Source organism: Rhagoletis pomonella, unplaced genomic scaffold (genome assembly GCF_013731165.1).
Source record: "Rhagoletis pomonella isolate Grant_MI unplaced genomic scaffold, Rhpom_1.0 Rhpom_scaffold_00014, whole genome shotgun sequence".
NCBI lineage: Eukaryota > Metazoa > Arthropoda > Insecta > Diptera > Tephritidae > Rhagoletis > Rhagoletis pomonella.
Window position 1 is genome coordinate 4,026,987 of NW_023458568.1, and position 23,022 is coordinate 4,050,008.

The 23,022-nt window shown below is 35.5% G+C and overlaps 2 protein-coding genes across 2 annotated transcripts; both read left to right on the top strand.

Moving 5' to 3' along the window:
* Positions 1 to 9,958: 9,958 nt before the first annotated feature.
* On the top strand, positions 9,959 to 10,522 carry LOC118749113. Its single transcript, XM_036483884.1, has one exon. It carries the CDS (start codon positions 9,959 to 9,961, stop codon positions 10,520 to 10,522), a length of 564 nt encoding a protein of 187 aa, XP_036339777.1.
* Positions 10,523 to 12,122: 1,600 nt separating this feature from the next.
* Positions 12,123 to 13,439, top strand: LOC118749114. Its single transcript, XM_036483885.1, has one exon. The coding sequence runs from the start codon at positions 12,123 to 12,125 to the stop codon at positions 13,437 to 13,439; it is 1,317 nt and encodes a 438-aa protein (XP_036339778.1).
* The last annotated feature ends 9,583 nt before the right edge of the window (positions 13,440 to 23,022 follow it).

Here is a 23,022-nt window from a genome sequence, read left to right on the forward strand (position 1 = left end):
CAAAAAATGTTACGTTAGTGGTCGCATGGGGTCAGCACACAAGCGAGTAGCGACACATATGAACACGACGATGTTCTAGCCGTGAATAAATAAATAAAACGAAATGTGTTTTGTCATAAATATTAAAGCTCTTTATTATAGTTAACTTTAAGAAAGAAAAGCGAAACTTTGATTTGAAGCTTAGATACAAAAATAAAAAATGTTACGTAAGTTGTCGCATGGGGTCAGGACTCAAAAGGGTAACGACACATGCTTACACGCCGATGTTCTGGCAGTGACTTATTTACGTACCCCGCGGGGAGTTAGGAAGCTAGAAAGAGCGCGAGCACGCTCCAAGTGCTCTAAGACATGTTCTTTTCAACATGAAATGGCCTTGACCCCATGCCCCTAATTAAAGGTTAATATAGCCGCTAAACATTCTAATTCAGTAACGCTGTAGTTACTTTGGGCTGCGTTTAGTTTTTGAGAAAAGTACGCTATAGGCTTCTGGTAGTTTGGGTTGACCAACAGAATAGCTGAACATAGTTTCTCCTTAAGAATGTTAAAAACCTTTTGCGCGTCTTCGTTCTACTCGACCTTCTTTCCTTTCTTTAACAAAATCGTGAGGGATGTTGTCAGGGCAGCAAAATTGTCCACAAACCTACGGTACCACCCGGCCATACCTAAAAATCTTCTTAACTGTTTTACTTTTGCTGGTACTGGGTAATTGACGACCGATGAAATTTTGCGGGGTCCGTACTTAAGCTACCATTACCTACAATATACCCAAGGTACTTGACTTTGAGAGTACAAAATTTGCCAGCTTTTCTTAGCTGATATGCTACATCTGACAAAACTTTAAGGTGAATCTCAAAATCTTCGGACACTACCAATAAATCATCTAAATAGACGAACACTTGGTCTTTAAGGTGCGGAGGTATTACCCGATCCATTAACCTGCAAAGCTCTTGCGGGTTTTCGAATTTTACGTCAATTTCAATCGTTCCAAACACAACCTGCGTCTTGCCATCGGCGGTACATACAGAAACCTGGTGCTGTCGGGGTTTCATTTTCTCATACATTTCTTTAGCCAAAGTACTACCTAGACGTGAAACTTGGGCTCCACTATCGAGCAAACCTAAATATTTTTGGTCCAGGATTTCGACTTCAGAGTACGGCCATATGTCTTTTGATCTTTGCTGGAGGGAAGATATGAAACTATTCAAATTTTTCTTATTAGTTTTTACCTTTACCTAAAACTTTTTTAAACGGACTGTCGAACGGTTACGAGTGGATTGAATATTAGTCTGATCGTTATTTTCAATAGTTTTCGAACGGATTTTATTGTAGTTTTGTAACCGAATATCCTACGGCACTATATTTGTTATGCATTGGCCTCTGTCCCTGCATGGTGTCTCATGACGTATAAGTAACTCCTTTACATTTTCTTCTTTTGGTCAAAGAATCGGTGACCTTCTTCGCGACAGTTCCAGCACTGTAATTTCGCATTAGTAGCCTGTTTAGACACCTCGTCTACCTCAACCCAGTCCTTGTTGCCTTCCTCTGGATCTTCGCATAATTCATTTAACTGACGTCGCGGCAATTGACGCTGGTTATGAGGAAGCACTGTTGTTGTATTCGTTTTGTTAATCTCGTTCAAAAGATGTTCGGCTTTAAGGGATAGTCCACGCAGTTCTGCGAGGGAATTAACAGGTACAAACAACAGCTGCTGGCGGATACGGATGTAAAACTTCCACAAGCTCGGCTTCGGGAAAAGGGGTTTGCAAAGCTTCGGCCATTTTTAGAATTGAATTCCGGAAATCGTCGAAGCTTTCAGTTTGGCCTTGCTTCCTAGCGCGAATTAATTCTTTTATTTCGGTATCGCTTCGATGCTCCTGGAAGTTAGTACGCAGAGCTTGACATAGTGTTGGCCATGTCACACGCTCGACAGAACGTCTGTACCACCAATACCAGCCCTTGGCATCATTAATAAAAAGGTTCTGAATATGCTCACACAATAAAATTTCGTCCTAACGTGTCGATAACCTGTGATTTAATATGATATAGAAAGTTATCTACAGATAATTTCGACGTACCATCAAACTTTATATTCCAACTGGCTATGAGTTGGGCTATCCTTCCTGAGTTAGGGACACTAGAAATATCCCTAAACCTGAACTGATCAACTTGCGTATTGAAATTTTCGTGATTAGTATTGTCACGAGCCCAAAGAGGAGTTGAATTGGTGATAGGTAATAAGGTCAATGGAAATAAGGTCAATTGACTTTATTTCCCACCCTGGTGCGAAATAAAGTCAATTGACATTATTACCTTTTCAAAAGCGAAATAAAGTCAACAAAAATTTGGAAATAAAGTCATTGACGCTATTTCCTCATTCAAATGGAAATAGCGTCCACAATGCTTAAAGTATGTCGATTCATAGAAAAAAATGTTGTTCTTACAATAAACATTGCCCCGTAAGTGTTGTTTTTTAATAGATGAAAACGGTTATTGCCAAATCCTCAGTGTTGTGATATTAATCCACACACAATAATGAACTACCACCATTTGATTTTATTAAACAAAATTTTAATTACGAATGTGTAAAAACACGATGCGAAAAACGAATCGCCTGTGCACAGCTGGAATACGAGAAATATTTGAAGAAAGAGTGTAGAAATGATGCATAACTTGCAAAACATGTTTCGTTTCCACAAAAATAAAGCGAACACTATTAAAATGAAGAAACAGTCCATGTCCAAAATCCCCGGAGGAACACTGAAAGAATTCTGTGTTTTAAATTAGCATATTTTGAACGAACTCGGAATGTCTAAGGTGGAAAAGAAACCAACTTTTCTATAAGGAAACAATTATAGAAAAATAATTTTCTTACACTGTATTCATGCCTCCGCCAGTAATTTGTGACGACATCATTTAAAAGCAGCTAAGGAGAAAGACGACACTATTTATTAGATGGCACTTTCAACGAGCCAATGTGCTAAAATGCGGGTATAAACAATTATTGATTATTTAATATCGGAACCGAGATCATATAAGTTAATTGATTGGTTTTCACCCACTTTTGAGACACAAATTATATGCTTTTTTACTGCAGACAAGTTGTTGCCGCAAAACACAGCAGAAATCTTCCAATCAGGCTGGCAACTATCCTTAGTTATAAGGTGCCATATTGAGGATAAAATAGTGCGAAAATGTGCCAAATAGAAAAATAAAAGTGCCAAAAAAGGTGTCATTCCTTTTAATCATTCACATTTAGCAATAAAATAAAGCTACATTTTCCAAACAAAAGTGCAATGATAAAATAAGAAAAACCAGTTGAATAGCCTTTATAAATTAAAAAATTTTAGTTGAGAAAAAGAAGTGCACGCAAAGGTTTTCACACGGGTGTCACCGTTTTTGAAATAATTACATTTTTTCGAATTTAAAAAAAATCGTGCCTTTTCATGTGTTTTCTTTAACTGCAACTACAAACCGGGCAATACTTAGTAAATTTTTTATGTAAAATACTTCCGGATAGTTGCCTTTCCATACTCAAATGCAATGTAGTTAAAATATATTAAGGAACCATCATAAAATTAGGACTATTTCTGGATTGTTAACTTTTTGATATTTTCTTCCCCAACTTTGACTATCTCGGGTTAAAAAAAATGTACTGAGCTATAACTTTACATTACATAAAAAAATTGCTCGTTTCATAAAGATTTCAGAAAGGTGCCACACTTACTGTTTCGAATAGAAAAAAAAAGTTATAGCCGCTTTTGTGGGTAAAGGACTGAGACACGCTAGAATGTATTTAATAGATTTAAATTGAATTTACTCTTGTTAACGTCAAATGACATGCTTAATAGTACAAAGGTACATTATTACCTGCTCCTGACATTATTTTGTGTTACTTACCGGAATTAGTGAAAGTGGATTTTGTGAAATTGGACCCTTCGAACATTGTGTTATTAATGCTATGAAAGAGAACACGCAGTATACGTCGCATGAATATGCGGATATTCACCTAATTTACGGTGAAGCTTGCTGTAATGCCAAAGCTGCTCAAAGGCTCTATGCAGAGCGATATCCTAATCATCGGCATCCGGGTCGTGAAGTATTCGCCCGGACCCATAGAGAAATATATGAAGGTAAGTGATTTTTACACCTGTCTTGTTTGTTTGCTTGTTAACTATCATTTTTACTTTTTTAAGGTCGCATACCTGGAAGGCGTGGCGCCGAAACAGGACGTCCTGCAACGGTAGATGTTGAAGCTGTGTTTGAGGACGGGGAACTGGGTCCATCGACTTCAGTGAGAATGCTGGAAAGACGGACGGGAATACCAAAAACTACAGTTCACAAAGCTTTAAAAGACCATCGATTTCATCCCTACCACATTCAACGTGTTCAGGCTCTACAGGAAAGAGATTACCTGCCGAGAGTTAGATTTTGCCGTGAAATGTTGCGAATGCATGAATCAGACCCCAGCTTTTTTAATAAAATAATTTGGAGCGATGAATCATCATGCAAACGTGATGGTTATTTTAATTTACATAACCTTCACAGTTGGCAGATAGACAATCCTCACGAAATGAGAGAAGATCGTTCGCAGTACCGCTACAAAATAAATTTATGGTGCGGTATTTTTAATTGTCAGATATTGGGACCTGTGGAACTGCCACCAACGCTCAAGTCTCACAGTTATTTAGAGTTCCTTCAGGAACGGCTTCCAACTCTTTAGGAAGATGTACCCTTAAACCTGCGGCGAAGACTATGGCTGCAAAATGACGGGTGCCCTGCTCACTACGGGCACTACTCACTTGAATCCATTTGATTTTTTCTACTGGGGATGTCTTAAGGACAAAAGTTATTCAAAAATAATTCAAAACGAAGAGCATTTGCGGGAACAAATAAATGGAGCTGCTGCTGAGATAGCTCAATTGAGTTTAAGATCTCTAAAAGCGTCTTTTCTTAAAAGGTGCCGAACTTGTATTAGAGTAGAAGGTCGCCAATTTGAGCATATTTTATCAATAAATGAATAAATTTTTCTTCAAACAACTCATGTATATTCTATTTCACGTGAACCCATCCTTCACAAAAAATATTGATAGATATAGCCCTTGTTACTGACTCTAGTTCGAATCCCGGTAAGTAACATAAAATAATGTCAGAAGCAAGTAATTATGTACCTTTGTACTATTTAGCATGTCATTTGACGGTAACAAGAGCAAAGTCAATTTAAATCTATTAAATACATTCTAGCGTGTCTCAGTCCTTTACCCACAAAAGCGGCTATAACTTTTTTTTTTCTATTCAAAACAGTAAGTGTGGCACCTTGCTAAAATCTTTATTAAATGAGCAATTTTTTTATGTAATGTAAAGTTATAGCTCAGTACATTTTTTTCACCCGAGATAGTCAAAGTTGGGGAAGAAAATATAAAAAAGTTAAAAATCCAGAAATAGTCCTAGTTTTATGATGCTTCCTTAATATATATGCATTTGAGTATGGAGAGGCAACTATCTGGAAGTATTTTACATAAAAAATTTACTAAGTATTGCTCGGTTTGTTGTTGCAGTTAAAGAAAACACATGAAAAGACAGGATTTTTTTTAAATTCGAAAAAATGTAAATATTTTAAAAACGGTGACACTTTTACCTGAAATTTTTTTGTTTATCAGTAATGTCTGCTTTTTGGTTGTTGTTGTTTCCGACAGGGTGGGTGTATGATGTATTATGGAACGAATTTCCGTCATCCCTTGTCAAATTTGGTTTGGAGACAAACCGGTTTCGGCGTTGTGCCATCTTCAGTGTCATTTTTCGTTCTGTCATCAATTGACTTTATTTCGCATCAGGGTGGGAAATAAAGTTAATTGACCTTATTTCCGTTGATCTTATTACCTGTCACCTAAAAATCAACGAATAAATAATTAAAACCTAATTCTTCAAATGTTTACAAAAGATCGCAATAAAAATGCAAATCAAAATTCTAAGATTTTTGTTTTATTTAATATGTAAATATTTATTGAATCTTTCTTTCAAAACTAACGATAAGTTTTCAAATCTTACAAACTACCATTAATTTAGAATTTTATTTTTTTTTACATACCTACGGCTCATTCCACAGAGACGGGTGTGGCCTTTCAACTCACATTTTAAGGCTTAATTCTTAAACTGTAATATAAAATTCTTTAAAACGAGTATTTTCTAATAGGTTGCCGAGATGTACACAATGCCTAGAAAAAGAATTTCAAAAACAATTAATCCAAACGAGTAATATGAATTTTAGTTACTGTGACGGGTGTGACGAGTACGCAAACGAAATTAGCAACTGCTTACTTTTATCAGAGTTTTTCTGTTAATTTTGTATTCCGCTTATGGTTTTAAATAGCTCGTTGTATAGTTAAATAAACATTCTCAACATTTACAAATTTGCATACCTCTATTGGAAATTATAGATTATATGTTCCAAAATCAACTGTAACGGGTGTGGCTTGACTTTGTGGCGGGTGTGACAAATTGAGCATGAATACACAAATACATATTATTAGAAAACTAAACTGGCTTTATTTCTCAAAAAATCGGATTTTACGAACACATAAAATATTATACCACCTAAAGACGGGATAATCATTGATCGGACTCTTCATCTTCACTGTCTATCTGAGTCATTGTTAAGTACCTTATTTTCTAATAGTACACTTTTAATGAGGCTGTCAACTGTCAAACCGTATGAAATACTGTTTTTGCCCTGACAGGTAAACATCCTTTATGATTGGCTTTATCCTCGGTGATCACAAACAGATATATCGCACACCGTCTTCAAAACAGTCACAACTCAAAATTTGGCATTTTTGAAATTATGCGCTAAAAATGTACACAGAGCTTTTGTTTACCTTTCAGCAAAAGCTGGAGCATTTTTTTTTTAATTTGTTAAAGAACCTGAGGGAAAGTCGCCCTTACGCATATGATTAGCATGTGCAACGAAATAGTTTTTCGCAGTTTTCTGACGAACGTATTATTTTGAGTTGTGACTCTTTTGATTAGCAGTTAAGTAACAGCGTTTATTAAAATTTGTCAAACTTTAAATTGTGACGGGTGTGACCAACATTATCCGTATTTTTTTTCGAAAATAAAAGCATATAGATACTTACAAGCAATTCACACATATTCGCCTGTGTCATAGCGTTACTTTCGTCAGCTTTTTTACGCTGTCCAAGACGTGTTTTCCTTCAAATAATAACTATTTTGTGTATTTTGTGAAGGGTGTGACATTAAAATATGCTTTGCTTCATGATACATAAAGAAGGTAGTTTCATTTACAATTTTTTTACAAAAAATAAGTTTTGGAAGTTTTATAAATTGTACCAAATTACCTTGCCACATTGATAGCAATCAAACAATACATCAGAAGATTTAATGTTGTGCGTGGGAAATGTTATCTAAAACTCATTAGAAAGATTAGTATATACATTAATAAAAATCACCCTTCGCCTCCCTGCCCCTGCTACAATTTACTCGGAGCCCATTTCAAAATGGGGGTAAAATAAGCATTTACGCAAAGAAAAATAAAACTCGTGTTAGTCAATCAGCAGTATTTTTGCGCAAAACTCCTTTCCGCGCTGATGGCCTTTACAAAAAAGTGCTTATTACAAACCGGAATATTTATTTAAGATTAAAGCTTAATCCTTTGTCTAGGTGTATATGTTAAAATATTTCAATTCGGGTCACGTGCTTGGACACAAGGACTCAAAATCATTGTACAAATAAGCAGACCGTATCCGAACTGTCTTACTTATGCATTTTTCTATAAACAAAAATTTTATTAAATGAAACTTCAGTAGTTTTCATCTTATGTGGATAATTTTTGTCCCAAATTCATAGTTTCGATCTTATATTTATGTATATATATTTTTTAGCAGCGCCACATCTTTATCAGAAAATTCCGAGAATCCGAAAATTGGTACTGTTACAAGTTGCAGGGCATCATTTTAACTCGACTTCCTCCCTAATCCGCGGACAACGGTACATCGTTTAGAGGTTTAAAAGTATTTTGTGTCAGCAATTTGCCATAAAACTGCATTAGATCGTAGTACGTACTCTATCCTCGGAAAAGCAAAAAACTCTTTTTTCGAACCTTTGCACAGGTGTACCGAACTCTTGCAGTTTGGGAACGCGCAAGAATTTTCTTTTTAATGTTTTCATCCAACTTCACTAACTTCAAAAATTTTTTTTTTTTTACTTTTTCAAGAAAAAAAAAAATTGCTGCTAGTGAATCTGGTAGCATGATTTTAGTTAAATGTCATAAACTTGTTAAAAGTCAAGCGGTCGGCAACAACAACGAATATCAAAACTACCTTCTATTTTTGTATCATGCTTTGCTTCAATATAAAGGGTATTATTTTTTAGACATGTGGTTTTCAAGAAGAAATAAAATGCATATAGTTTAATGTTATGGCCAAGAATTTAGCTTTATTATAAAGATAAGGGTTTGCCATTATGCTTTAAAAATGATTTCGGGCAGTTGACCGCCGCTGCTGGTTCGAATAAATTCCAGCCGAGAGGCCCAATTTTCGACCAATTTTTGTAGCAATTGCGGCCGTATGCCAGCAATAACGCGCTGAATATTCTCTTCCAAAGCGTCAATCGTCTCGGTCTTATCTGCGTAGATAAGCGTCTTCACATAACCCCACAAAAAAAAGTCCAGCGGTGCTAAATCGCACGATCTTGGAGGCCACGGCACAGGCCCACGACGCGAGATAATGCGCTCACCAAAAGTTTCCTTTAATAAATTGATTGTTTCGTTGGCTGTATGGCATGTAGCGCCGTCTTGTTGGAACCAAAGATCGTCCACATCAACATCCTCCAATTCAAGCACGAAAAAGTCATTAATCATGGCTCTATAGCAGGGGTGGGCAAGGCCGAGGCCGAAAAGAGCCACACGTAAATTCAAAATGCTACAAAGAGCCACAAAAAAAAACAACAAACACCAAAGTTTTATTTTTAAATAAAATTATTATTAGAAATGAAAAACATTAATTTTATTATTATTCTAATGTACGTAAGATAGATATAAACGAAAAGTCAAATTATCCCTTTGGCCAAATTTTCAAAATCTAGTTTTACGTCAGTTAAAGCCGTTCGTAACAGTTCTGTTAAATGATGGTTGGTCAATTAAGAACGGTATTTTGGTACTTGGTACGGTACTTGTTTACGGAATTCAAGCAATGGCAAATCTTTATATTGCATTTCCAGTGTCTTATCTTCTTTTAATTCCAAAAACTTCCACTCTTCTTCCCTTTTCTTAAAAAGGAGTATTTCGGATATTGTTAATTCATCCTCAATTGAGTTACACAAAAAAAGGTTTATGAAGTATATAAACGTACATTTTAATTATTTCAAATCGGCAATTTTTTTTTCAAAATCTGCTTTTAAATGATGTAGTATTCATGTGCAATATTTCTTTCTAGCCATGGAAAATGATGAAATATTCTGTTTTTTAGATCATGTATAAAAAGACGTATTTTAGCTTCAAAACTTAAAATAATTGGCTACAAATCAAAAACATTTTTATTCTCTCCTTGTAGAAAATCACAAATTACGAGATTAACATACCTACACTAACACAAACACATTTCATTTACATTTAACTTACTCACTCTCACCTAACACGATATAAGACACAGCCTTACTAGGTATAACATAATTGTAATTAGTCTTAAGAGTTTAGTTCACTATTAAACGCTACTATAACCGCATCTTTGGTACTTTATTCCGATCCGGGCTCTTAATTTTACACATGGTGCCGAAACCCGGGAGCGGGCAATTAGTTTAAAATAGCGAATTTCAGTAAACTATACCGGGTGTGCATTTTATAGTGAGCTCTAGGAAAAACAAAGACGATATTCTTTAAAACAATAAATTTACATAAAACACGAGCAACCGTGGTAACCAATATTGAAGTGCCATTGTAAGGTGAAAAATGGAATCGGTCCATTGGGCTACTTGTCGTGGTCAGCTAACAAAGCTTATTAATCAAGCTACTGAGTACTTGGAAAACACAGACTTTTCCAAATTAAGTGAAAAACAAACCTTGCTTGAAAACGTGGGGACTCTCTTGCACAGGTTAAGGAATGCGCATGAAAATTTAAAAAAGGCGGACGTAGCCGCGAGAAAAATAATAAAACAGGAGGATATGGAGAAGGAATGCGAGTCAGTGCTAGACTATGACGACAAGGCGATCACAATTATTGCAAAGTTGCAATCGCGCGAAAAGAGTTTAGCAGGCCGACTTGAGCATACTATGAATACGTCCACCAATGGCGCTGGTGAGCAATCGTCTCATGGAGTTAAGCTCAAATCTCTTGAGCTGAAGAAATTCGACGGAAGCTTCGAAAAATGGTTGCCCTTCTGGGAGCAATTCAAGCCAACAGTGCATGATAACCCCCTTCTTTCATCAGCAGCAAAGTTTAACTTTTTGAGCGAAGCATTGGTTGACAGGGCTTCATCAACGATTCAAGGATTCACTCCCACAGAGGAGCCATAGCACTGCTACAAGATGAGTACAGAAATACCGAAAAGATAATCGAGAAATACGTACAAAAGCTTCTTAAATTAGAGCCAGTACAAACTACCAGCGACGTGCAGGGCTTACGATCATTATACAATCAGGTGATGTCAACTACTTGAACATAGTCCGCGTTGAAGGTCACCCCAGCTCAATACACGATCACCGTAAAATCCGTTATTCTTAAATGCTTACCTAAGCAAATGAGAATACAATTTTTTCGATTGCCTGAAACAAAGACAACAGCGATTTCGATTTTAAATAGCACGATGCGAGACATAGAAGACGACCAACTTAAAGCGATTCTCCAATATATGAAAAGAGAAATTGAGGCCATAGAGAAAGCACAGATATCAGAAGTTCCGAAAAAAAGCGAGATTAAAACTACCAACAAAACCAAGCAAGGAACAGCTACCGGCTTAGTTTCCATAACAGCGAGCGAGAAATGCATATTTTGTAACAAAGACAATCATAACGCACAGAATTGTAGAAGCACAATTAGCCTTGCCGACAAGAAGAAGGTATTGCAAAAGGAGGGACGATGTTTTCGTTGTACGAAGAAAAACCACACATCAAAATTTTGCAAAGCACATTGGGTTAAATGTAAAAACTGCGCAGGTAGACACCTAACGACGATGTGTGAACGACGTGAGAAGGGACCTGAGGGGGAGCAGAGGAATCATTACCCAAACGCAGAAGGTATTGAAAAAGAGATGAGCGACAACAGCAAAAAAGCGGCTGCATTAAGCACACTAGCGAGCGAAGGTCATTCGGAGTACTTACTGCAAACAGCGAAAGCCATCATAAGTAGCGAGAGTAATACAAAAAGGGTGTTATCAAGAATAGTGATGGACAACGGCAGTCAACGTACATTTGTGCATGAAAAGGTAGCAAAAATGCTGAAATTAAAACCGTGTGGAGTTGAAGAAACAACAATTACCGGCTTTGGCGACAAAAATAAAAACAGATTTAATACAGGCGATCGTAGTATCGAATATTTGCGCGGATTTAGTGTCAGTGGCAAACGAAATAACCGAAATAAAAAACAAAAACTGTAAACAAATAAAATACGAGTTAGCTGACGCTAATAAAAGCAGTGAACAATTATTACATGGTATTAATTTATTAATCGGACAAGATTATTATTGGAGGTTCAACACTCCAGAAACAAAACAAATTAGCAGCAACTTATTCGCGGTAAAAACATTTTTTGGGTGGAAATTACAAGGCGAAATTGATCGCGGTAAAAACGGAAAAATAGCGCTGGTATTGAATGAAAATAAACAAACGACAAAAGGTGTACAAAATGAACCAGAAGGAAATCAAGACAGACCAGAAGGAATTAGAACAAAGTGAGCATTCTGAAGCTAATAAAACTATAGAATTTGATATCAAGCAATTTTGGAATCTTGAATCAATCGGTATCGTAAATATTAATAGTTGCAAAGAAACTTCAGTGGCGCTAGCTCGGAAAGCGGACGGGCGATATTCTGTTAAATTACCGTGAAAGCTTAAGAGCGAAGATCTACGGGATAATTACCAAATAGCTGTGCGTCGATGTCAGTCCTTGACAACGAAAATGCTAAAAGATCAATCAAAAATTGTAGAATACGACAAAGAGGTTAAGAGCCTCATTGACAACGGAATTGCTGAAATTGTGCCCAATACCGAGTCTCCTAGGCCGATTTATTACATGCCGCATAAACCTGTTTATAAAGAAAATAAAAGCACAACGAAAGTGAGAATCGTTTTCGATGCGTCTTCGAGCGAATCCGGCCATATTTCGCTGAATGATCACCTTAGCGAAGGTTCTAATCTCATTGCCGACTTATTCACAATGCTACTACGTTTTAGGGCAAATCGTATCGCTGTGGTGGGCGATATAGAGAAAGCATTCCTTCAGATTTTACTGGATGAAGCCGACAGAGATACCCATCGTTTTTTATGGTACAAGTCATGTCCAAGCGCAGATCAACATAAGCCAGATCTGGCAATCTATCGTATGACTAGGGTTACATTTGGCATAACATCAAGCCCTTTCCTATTAGCTAGCACTATACGTAATCATTTCGATGAAAGTTTAAAAAGTAATAGCTTGCTGTGTGAAAAACTCAAAGCGTCGTTTTACGTAGACGATCTTATATTCAGCGAACCAACCAAAGAAGCAGCAATGCATGTTGCTAAACAAGCTCAAACCGTGATGGAAGCTGCGAAATTTAACTTAAGGAAATGGAACTCTAACGACGTGGACGTAAGGCGAGAGCTTTCTACAGAGGAAGTAGGCATGGCAGAACAAAAAATTCTTGGGTTGGCATGGTGCACAGTAAACGACAAAATTTCCGTAGATGTAAAATCTTGTAATGATTATATCCAAACACTACGAGCTACAAAACGTAACGTTTTAAAAGCAATGGCCAAAATTTACGACCCGTTGGGGCTATTGGGCCCATTCACGGTTAGAATAAAAATTCTACTGCAAGAAGTTTGGCGTCAAAAGAAAGCATGGGATGTCATAATGGATGGCGAAACTCAGAGTGCCTTTTCACAGTGGCAAGAAGAGCTTGCATTACTAGAAACTTTCTGTGTTGATCGATGTTTGTCAGCAGGCAGTGAATCGATATTGGAATTGCACATCTTTTCTGATGCGAGCCCGAAGGCGTATGGAGCAGTGGCTTATTGTCGACAAATAATGCCAACTGGACGAATTCTCACTAATATTGTGTGCTCAAAAAATCGAGTAAGCCCAATTTCCGAAAATAATAAGGAAGTAGAATTAACGTTACCTAAATTGGAGTTAACAGCAGCTTTGATGGCAGCAAGATTGAAAGAAACCCTTGTAAAAAGCTTGTGCGTTAAAATATCCGCAGTTTGTGGACGGATTCAAGTATTGCATTAAACTGGATAAATGGCTGTGGGCGAAAACCTAAACCGTATATAAAGGCAAGAGTAGCAGAAATTAACCAAATATCGAACATATATGATTGGCATCATTGTTCCGGCAAGCTTAATCCAGCGGATTTGCTAACCAGAGGTATAAAGGCGAAAAATCTGCTTGAGTCTAAGCTGGGCCAAGCTGGCTTCGAGAAAATGAAGAAAACTGGCCAGCGAAGCTTGAAATTCATAGATCATCAGTTTTGAATACTGCCAATCACATCGAGCGAAATAAGCTAGTAATTGCACCAATTACTACCATTGAAAATTATAGCAGTCTAAAAAAGCTTTTAAGAGTAACTGCATACGCATTTCGTTTTGTAAAACGTTCTAAGAGAAAGTCGACAAACCAACAGTTAAGCAATCGAAAGTGTATACAATATTGTGAAGTCGATGAAATAACGTTTGAAGAACTACAAAAAGCCGAGATGTACTGGATCGAACACACGCAGCGAAATTTAGTGCCAGATATGACGAAAAAAGCTTCCTGGAGGCGATCAGGAGGTTTACGTCGAGAAGAGGTGTACCATCTACGATCATCTCAGATAATGCAAAGACTTTTAAGCGTGCAGACTATGAGCTTAGAAAGCTTGAAGATTTGCTTAAAAGTCATGAGGTGCGGCGTTTGGCGGAACATAAAGGCGTCAAATGGCAATATATACCTGAGAGAGCAGCTTGGTGGGGCGGCTTCTGGGAGCGCCTCGTAAGGAGCGTCAAATATGCACTTAAGGCTGCTATTGGCAAAGCCAAACCTTCAGCGAACGAGTTAGCTACATTGTTGACGGAAATCGAGAGCGTAATCAACTCAAGGCCGTTAACCTACATTACAAATGATCACAACGATCTGGAGCCACTGACTCCAGCTCACTTTTTGAACAATTTTAAGCGGTGGCACAAGGATTATCTTAACCAGCTTCGATCCATACACCATTGCAAGAACGGGCCAAGTCGCAGTATTAATGAAGATGACATAGTATTCGTGTATGATGAGCTCAATTCAAGACTTTTGTGGAAAATTGGTATCGTTAGAGCTACATACATGGGCAGAGACGGTCGCATAAGAGCATGTGATGTGGAACTGGCAAATAAGCAAATTTTAAGGCGCTCTGTGCAGCATTTGTATCCGCTCGAGATTGCAACAACATTTCCCGGGGCCCAGGATGTAGAAAATCACAAAATACGAGATTAACATACATAAACTAACACAAACACATTTCATTTACATTTAACTTACTCACTCTCACCTAACACGATATAAGACACAGCCTTACTAGGTATAACATAATTGTAATTAGTCTTAAGAGTTTAGTTCACTATTAAACGCCACTATAACCGCATCTTTGGTACTTTATTCCGATCCGGGCTCCTAATTTTACACACTCCTTGTAGAGACAAATTCAAGTTTTGCAAATGTTCCATCATATCGGTAAAGAGCATTAAGTCACAAAGCCAATTTTCATTCTCCAATTGCGGGTAATGTTCCGATCTCAATTTGCGTATGTGCATATAAAAAAAAATACAATAAGAAGACAACGCAATGAAAAAAAATGTCCAGCAAAGAAATATGTATTTTAAAAAGTAAAAAGAGCCAAAATGTTCTAAGAAAAGAGGAAGTAACAACTAATTTTTAAGCAAGAAAAAATTGATTTCAATTCTTATATAAAAATGTATTACCAAAATAATCTTTATGATCTAATGATCGGATTTAAACATAATTAGTATGGGACCACCCTTGATTTACCACTTTTCCGATGAAAAAAGAATTGTAGAAATCGGTTAACGTGGTCCAAAGTAATGCCGTAACATACATAAAAAAATATATATTCCGACGAACTGATAACCTTCCTCTTTTTGTGGCGTCGGTTAAAAAGAGCCGCACTTTAGCCGCATTTGGCTCAAAGAGCCGCGTTTACCCACCGTTGCTCTATAGCGTTCCCCATCGACTGTAACATTATGGCCGGCTTCATTTTTGAAGAAATATGGACCAATGATTCCCTCTGCCCACAGAGCACACCAAACAGTGACTTTTTGAGGATGTAACGGAGTCTCAACAATGACTTGTGGATTATCAGTACTCAAAAGGCGACAATTTTGTTTATTAACGTATCCATTCAACCAAAAGTGAACTTCATCGCTGAACAAAATTTTCTTTTGAAAATCGGGATCGGTGGACATCTCGTTTTGGGCCCATTCACCGAACGTGCGACGCGCTTGATGGCTCTTGCACGAGTTGGATTTTGTAAGCCCGCAAACCAAGATCCTTCCGAAAATTCTTCCGGGTCTTCTTCGATACTCTGCTCCACAGCAGCAATAGCGTCTTTGCTACGCACTGTACGGCATTTCTAAGGATGCGCATTATCCACTAGAGTAAACGTGGTGCGAAACCGATCCATGGTTGCTCGAATTACCAACTCTGCTGCGCGATTATGTCGACCGAACATTGGACGCAGCGCGCGATGCGTCGCGCGAACCGAACCATTATTTTGGTAATAAATTTGCACGATTTGCAAACGTTGTTCCGGAGTAAGTCTGTTCATCATGAAATGGCAAACCAAACTGAGTATAAATCAAGTAACAGCTGTCAAAAAGACCAACTCCGAAAAAAGTATTGCCTCATTGAAAACCACACGTCTAAAAAACATCCTTTATAAGAAAATATGTAGTACTTGCCCGAAAAACTTTAAAATTGCACTGTTACAACGCTCAATAATTGTTCTCTCCATTGAATGTTTAAACAATGCAATAACGAGAATAGACTACGAAAGTCAGTCTTGTCAATTTTGAAGAAAATTAACCTCTCATATGGGTTTGTAAATGGTACAACCTAAAAACAATATATCTGATGTTGAGATAAATTTCGAAATTTTGGCTTTCAGTCTTGAAAGTTAGATCTATTTACTCTTACTTACTAGAAATAATACACTAAAATTCTTAAGTTTATTTTCGTTTCATTCGGTATCGATTACCGTGGAACGAGCCATATTTATTGCAGTCGTTGCGGCTGTCGGAATGGACAAAATTCCGAGCAGCAGGATCGCTGGATATCGTGCTGGGCAGGCAGTCTGAGAGGACGAGCTTCGTTTTCGGCGATTTGGGCCATATGCTTTCAACTTTATACACTTTATATATTTAGGACCATAAAAAAAATCAAATAAACATTTCTCTGTTAGAGAGATATGTATATACAGAGTATATCGGAGAGATAAAGTAGCTTTAAACGTTTTCGTCAAATTCTGATATTTCTCCCATTTGTAAAAGGGTTGAATTCATGAAATTGTTCGTGTTCCGGTATAAAGTAGTGTTGTTGTCGTGAGTTTTAGTTTTGGAGAGACTGTTTGTGTAATGATGGGGATTTGTTTTTTTGGAATTTTCGGGAGAACTACTTATTGAGTTTGTTAGTTGTTGTTGGTTTAGAGAGTAAGGTTTTTGATTTGTTTTTGTATTGGAAGTTTGATTATGTTTTTCGATTTCGTTTTGATTTTTGTATTTGTTTTTTATTTCAATTATATTTTATGCTTTTCGATTGCTTCCTTAAGAGCTTCTTTGGGAATATTTTCGGTTGTAGTTGATGGATTATGTACCAGTTTTGTTGCCTCGTTAAATGTGCATTTATTTATTACTTTTCTCATTAAAATTTCGCGTTTTTTCTCGTACTGGGAATGACTTTGTGAAAGGCATTATGCTTATGTTGGCAATTAACACGTTGTATTTTTCCGCATGAAATCGAATCGTGACTGTTGCCCGAGTGTGAAACATTTTTTGCATTTCATTGGGGGCGGAATATATGGATCAACCTTGAAGTTTAGAAATCCAATTTTCATTTCTGTTGGTACGCAAAGATTGCACGATATTATATGAAGCGACGTGTTGGTAAAGGTGCCCTCTACATTTTAATTTTTTTTTCTGAACACCAGTTACACCTTGATCGCGCAAGCCTTTAAGAATACCCTTTACCGTATTCAAAGTAGGATGCAATATGGTAGTGACCGGACAAACATTGGAAAGATTTGTGGCTTTTAGGAACCGAGTTGTGTGAGCAGAGCTTTTTGTGAGGATTAACAAGTCGCCGTCTCTTGTGAATGAAATCCGATTAGGAAAAATATTGAAACTCTGAATTGGTTTATTTTAAATTTTGCTTTTCATTAGATTATATTTTGGGCATTGGTTTTTATTTTCGATTTACACAGCCGATATTCGGAAAATCGTCTTTATTAGTTAGATCGTAGCTAAAGTTTTTCTTTCTTTTTACTGGTCCTGGATCGGGATCCGGATCCAGCGATGCGAAGTAATTTCGTCCTGAGTTGGAGGTCATATTTACTAAGTACTTAAGAAAAACAAACGAGAAATGTGGTTATTGAATATTTAACACACGTGTAAGAAGAGCGAATAATAAGAATAGCGATAGTAGTCAAACACGAGCGCTTTCAATGAATGCAAGGTGTCAACTCGATAAGAATTTTAAACTCGTATAAAGGCTGGTTTTCACTATGTCAAATTCAATGGCATTTTTCGTCAAATAAGTGAAAACACATTGTCAAATGGAACTAAAAAACGGCCTTTCGATTGATTTAGATTAGAATTCGTGTCAAATGTTGAGAAACAACTTAAAAAAAAACGTTACAAATATGAAAGAACAACATAATTTTCTCGATTACTGATGACGTCCAACCAATCTTTTTTAATATTATTCAGGCTCACGAAAATGTGTGTTCCTTATGCTAAAAAATTACCTAACATGTTAAAAAAAATTTAGAAGGTCGCACATCTACATTTTAAAAACAAAATGTTATTTCTATAGGATTTTACTTATTTTAAAAAGGACAGCAGCAGAAAAGGTTAATTGCAGTGAAGTAATGTCTGAAATAAACATTATTTGAGATAAATGATTTGCAAACAAATATATTATTAAATTAGTTAATATTTTATTTTCCGATATGCTACTTTAAGCGAAACAGCTGTTCTCTAATTCGGTTTAAGTGGGAGAGGTGTTTATACATTCTTTCTAACTGTCTGAAAAAGAAAAAAGAACAAAAATACTACTTACTACTTCTTGCTGAACTCATTGCTTTAGAACTCATTAAGCTAATGCAAGTTAATAATGCTAACCAAATGCAAAATGATTAAAAAAATGTTTTTTTCCACAAAATCTAAAACTTTTGACATAAGAATCGATACGACATAAACACCATAAGGTTACTAAGGTACCTCTCCAGGAATCAAGAAACATTTTTTTTATTTTTTCTGTTTTTTTTTTAGTTTTTCTCAATATCTCGGGGCGTGGCGTAGACCTTGAAAATATCAGATATCACCTCAAAATATCTTGCAAACACCGAAAACTTAAAGCGGTACGCTTTCTAAATACAGGTATTAGCCACGCATCTATATTCAGGTTCAAAAATTTGCCTATATCTTGAGCAGTAATGAACGTAAAATCCTCTGCGATGGCTCATTTAGTTCGCTAAAGATGTGGGTATAAATATCATCACTGACATAAAATTAAGTACTTTTTTCTAAGAACTAATCAACTTTTAAAGTAAAATTTCGGAACTTTTTCTCGTTTGGTTTTAAGTTTTTCGTAATATCGAGCCCTAACCGCCAAAATAACGTAAGCGACGTTTTTTTCAAAATTTTCGTTTTGATGCAGAAATGTATCTAGATGCTCTAGGAATATTTCTGCATCTAAAAGAAAATTTTGAAAAAAATGTCGCTTACGTTATTTTGGCGGTTAGGGCTCGATATCTAAAACGTTAGCAGCCTGATTGAAAAAATTAATTTCCTAGTATATTCAGCGGCTTCGAAAACATATTATAAGATCTTACAAAGCTTAAATTTCTTCAAGGATTTCGCGTACGTACGGATTGAAAAACGAGTATGGACATAAATGGACTTGAGGGACCTCTAAATTTTACTATTTTTTTTTTTTAATCAAGTTATGTATTTACATTTTTTAGCAAAAGGAACACAAATTTGCGTGAGCACTGAATAATATTAAAAAAAAGGATTTCTTGGACCACTCTAGTGTGCATGTGCTGCTTAATTGGCTATCAGTCTGTTTTTGGCACATAATATAACACCGTGCAAAAAAGTCAATATATTCTCAAAACTAGGAGTTAAATATAGTATAACTGCGTTTTTAATTTTTCTCTCTTACGTCGGGAGTTTTTTTAAAGGACTTTGAAATTTAAAGGATATGAGGATAAAAAAATATTTTAAAGATTTGGTGCATTGTAGAGTAACAATATGGGTATCAGTTAAAAGGAAAAATTCTGTAGAATTTAAATAAAATAAAATAAAAATTTTTTGTTGCACCAGGACGAATAAATGTTGAAAATGTCCTTTTAAAACTTTATCATTGAATATCCTTGGAAATTTCCAATATTTATTTTTGAAAAAAATATATGTCAAGGACTAATTAATATGTATAATAATATATCCTCGAATTTCGTCCTTCCAACTTTATTAGTCTTAGATACAAAAATTTTACACTTCTCTTTATAAGATATTGATAGTTACAATATATGTACATAAATGAAGTAACTAGAATCATTACACTGTACAGCACTCCGCTGGGCATTTAACCAAACCAATTTTTTGTAAGAGATTGAGATAGGTAAAAAAATAATTTCTCCGTTTTTCGAAGTTAGCCTCCGAAATCGAGATATGGGCCTTCGAAGTTCGAAATAGGATCTTTGGTAGAAAATTATTTTTTATTATTATATGTAAATAAATAAAAACACTAAAAATACAGTCGTAGACCGCCTTTTGCTCTTATTTAAATGGTTTATAACTTTTTTTTGCAAAGTTGTATTACAGGCGCTATAAGGGGGCAAAGGTCGGGTCTTCGAAAAATTTAAAACCTTATATTTCAAACAATTTCGAACTGATTTTTAAAAAGTTGGTATCGTTCTAAACGTGATTAGACCCTCTTCTTCTCTTATATGCATATTTGTATACTTTGTATCTAAAAATTTGACAAAAAACATTTAAAAGGAAAAACCTATTTTTTTTATAAAAAAAAATATTTTAAACAAAAAAATACTAATCGATTTTTAAAAAGTTGTATCGTTGTAAATACAATCAAACCTTCTTTCTTCTGATATGCGTATTTGTATACTTCGTTTATAGAAATTTCAGAAAAAACACTTCAAATTAAAAAATACCTTTTTTTATAAAAAAAAGTTAACAAAAAACTTAATAACCCATTTTTAAAAATTTGGCATCGTTGTAAAGGCGATTAAATACCCTTTCTTCTGGTATGCATATTTGAATACTTCGCATATAATAATTTGAGAAACAACACTTAAAAGCAAAAAATACTTTTTTTTATAAAAAAAAAAGATTGTAAACGAAAGAATTACAAACCGATTTTTAAAAAATTGGTATCGTTGTAAAGGATACCACAAAACTTATACTTTCCTAATCCCAAAAATTTTTATTTATATACAAAAAGAAAAAAAATTTTATTAAAAACATTTTTTCCCTCTATATGAACTCCTGCTACGCCCTTGTATACAAAACAATTAAATTATTTAAACCGTACATCATGCGGTCAGTTTTTTCTTTTAGAGCGCATACATGGTTCAAAAATAACGTTTCCAGTATCTTCCAGTATATTGTAACTATCAATATCTTATAAAGAGAAGTGTACAATTTTTTTGATCTAAAACTAATAAAGTTAGAAGGACGAAATTCGAGGATGTGGTAGTTAACATATTAGTCCTTGACATATTTTTTTCAAAAATAGATATTGGAAATTTCCCAGGATGTTCAAGTATAAAGTTTTAAAAGGACATTTTCAATACTTATTCGTCCTGGTGCACCCAAAAATTGATTTTTTGTCTTTTCTACAGAATTTTTCCTATTAATTGATACCCATATTCTTATTCTACAATGCATCGAATCTTTTGAATAATTTGTTTATTCAATCATATTCTAGAAATTTCAAAGTCCTTTTAGAAAAATCCTGACGTCTGAGAGAAAAACTAAAAACGCAGTTTTACTATATTTGGCCCCCAGTTTTGTGAACATATTGATTTTTTGGTATGAAAAAAGAAGATAAAGTTGCGTCAAAATATGTTGACAAAATTTGTTGTCAAAAAAATACATAGAGAACACCGGCCTTAAATCGACAAGAAACCGCGGTAAAAAAAGTTATACATTGGTACATTAGTTACAAGTAAGCATAGCAACAACGAGGCGGAGTTTGAACAAAATGCTGCCATAAAACTTAACAAATATTCACATATACATTTGTAGATAATCAGTTTATTACGGTACATGTACGATAAATATGTGTAACATCATTTCAGTTGAATTTGCAATTTGAGAAGTCCATCTCGGGATGTTGCATTTTAAATCTAAAAAAAATGACATTAATTAATCATTGTTAGATAATTGGGATATTCACAACGGCGCCGTAAGTGTCGTATTGTTGTATGTCGTAAACTTTAAACACCTAAAAACTATATTAAGTGGGTTCGCAAAGTATCATCAAATGATATTATGAATTTTCCCAGTTTAAAAAAATAGTTCGTTGTAGTTTCAAGTTCTCTAACCATTTATTTAAGGTTTTAAAGTTTACGACATACAACAATACGACACTTACGACACCATTGTGAATCCCTCAAATGTATATATGTAACTCGTACTTCTCTAATATCTCCATTTTCTTTTTATCTTCACTTGTTGGGAGACCCAGCTCTTTTTGACGTTGATCATACATCATTTTTTCAACCAAACTTCGAGTTTCACCGTCCAGATCAGAAAGTTTTGATGGCTCAGGGTTTATTTTACGTGTTGAAATTGGAGGATCTGCAGTGATCAAGCGGTCCCACCAATTCATTTTGTTAAGCTAACAGAAATATTAAAAAGAGCAGGAAACCGTTCATTACTATTATTTGCAAATATTACTTAAAATGTGTACATAGTTTAGGGAAGCATAAACAAATATAAGTGTAATTTTAGTAATAACAAGTAAGAAGGTCTAAGTTCGGGCGGAGCCGAACATTAAATAACCGGCGCAAGTATTAAATATATGATTTTCACCTTTCCGAAAGCTACCGCTACATGGTAAGCCGGGGTGTATCAATTTTGAGTAAATTAGCGTCCTTAAATTTCTAAATATTGAAGTTTCAAGCATTTCTGAAATTTACCGTTATATGAAAAGCGGCCTCTATTTTAGTCCGATTTCAATAATTTTCAACCTTTTGCTTTTATGTGGCAAGCACAATAACCATACCAAGTTTGGTACAAATTGGTAGAACGGTTACCGAGATACATATATGTGACATAAGTGGGCGGTGCCACGCCTATTTCCCAAATTTTTATCATAAACGTATTTCTTGGTAAAGAATTGTTGCAAGCATCAATTTTGAATAAGTTAATAATACTGATTTATAAGTTTAATAATTACTGATTTATCTAAGATTTCGTATTTCTCCAAATTACCGTTATATGGGATGTGGGCGTGATCACTGTCCGATTTTAAAAATTTTCGGCCATTTCGTATGCTGTAGCAAGGCTAACAACTGTGCCAAGTTTTGAAGAAA

Bases quoted from the DNA above. Each gene is read 5' to 3' on its own strand.
- LOC118749114 (XM_036483885.1), top strand. From the start codon at position 12,123: ATGCTAAAAGATCAATCAAAAATTGTAGAATACGACAAAGAGGTTAAG.
- LOC118749113 (XM_036483884.1), top strand. From the start codon at position 9,959: ATGGAATCGGTCCATTGGGCTACTTGTCGTGGTCAGCTAACAAAGCTT.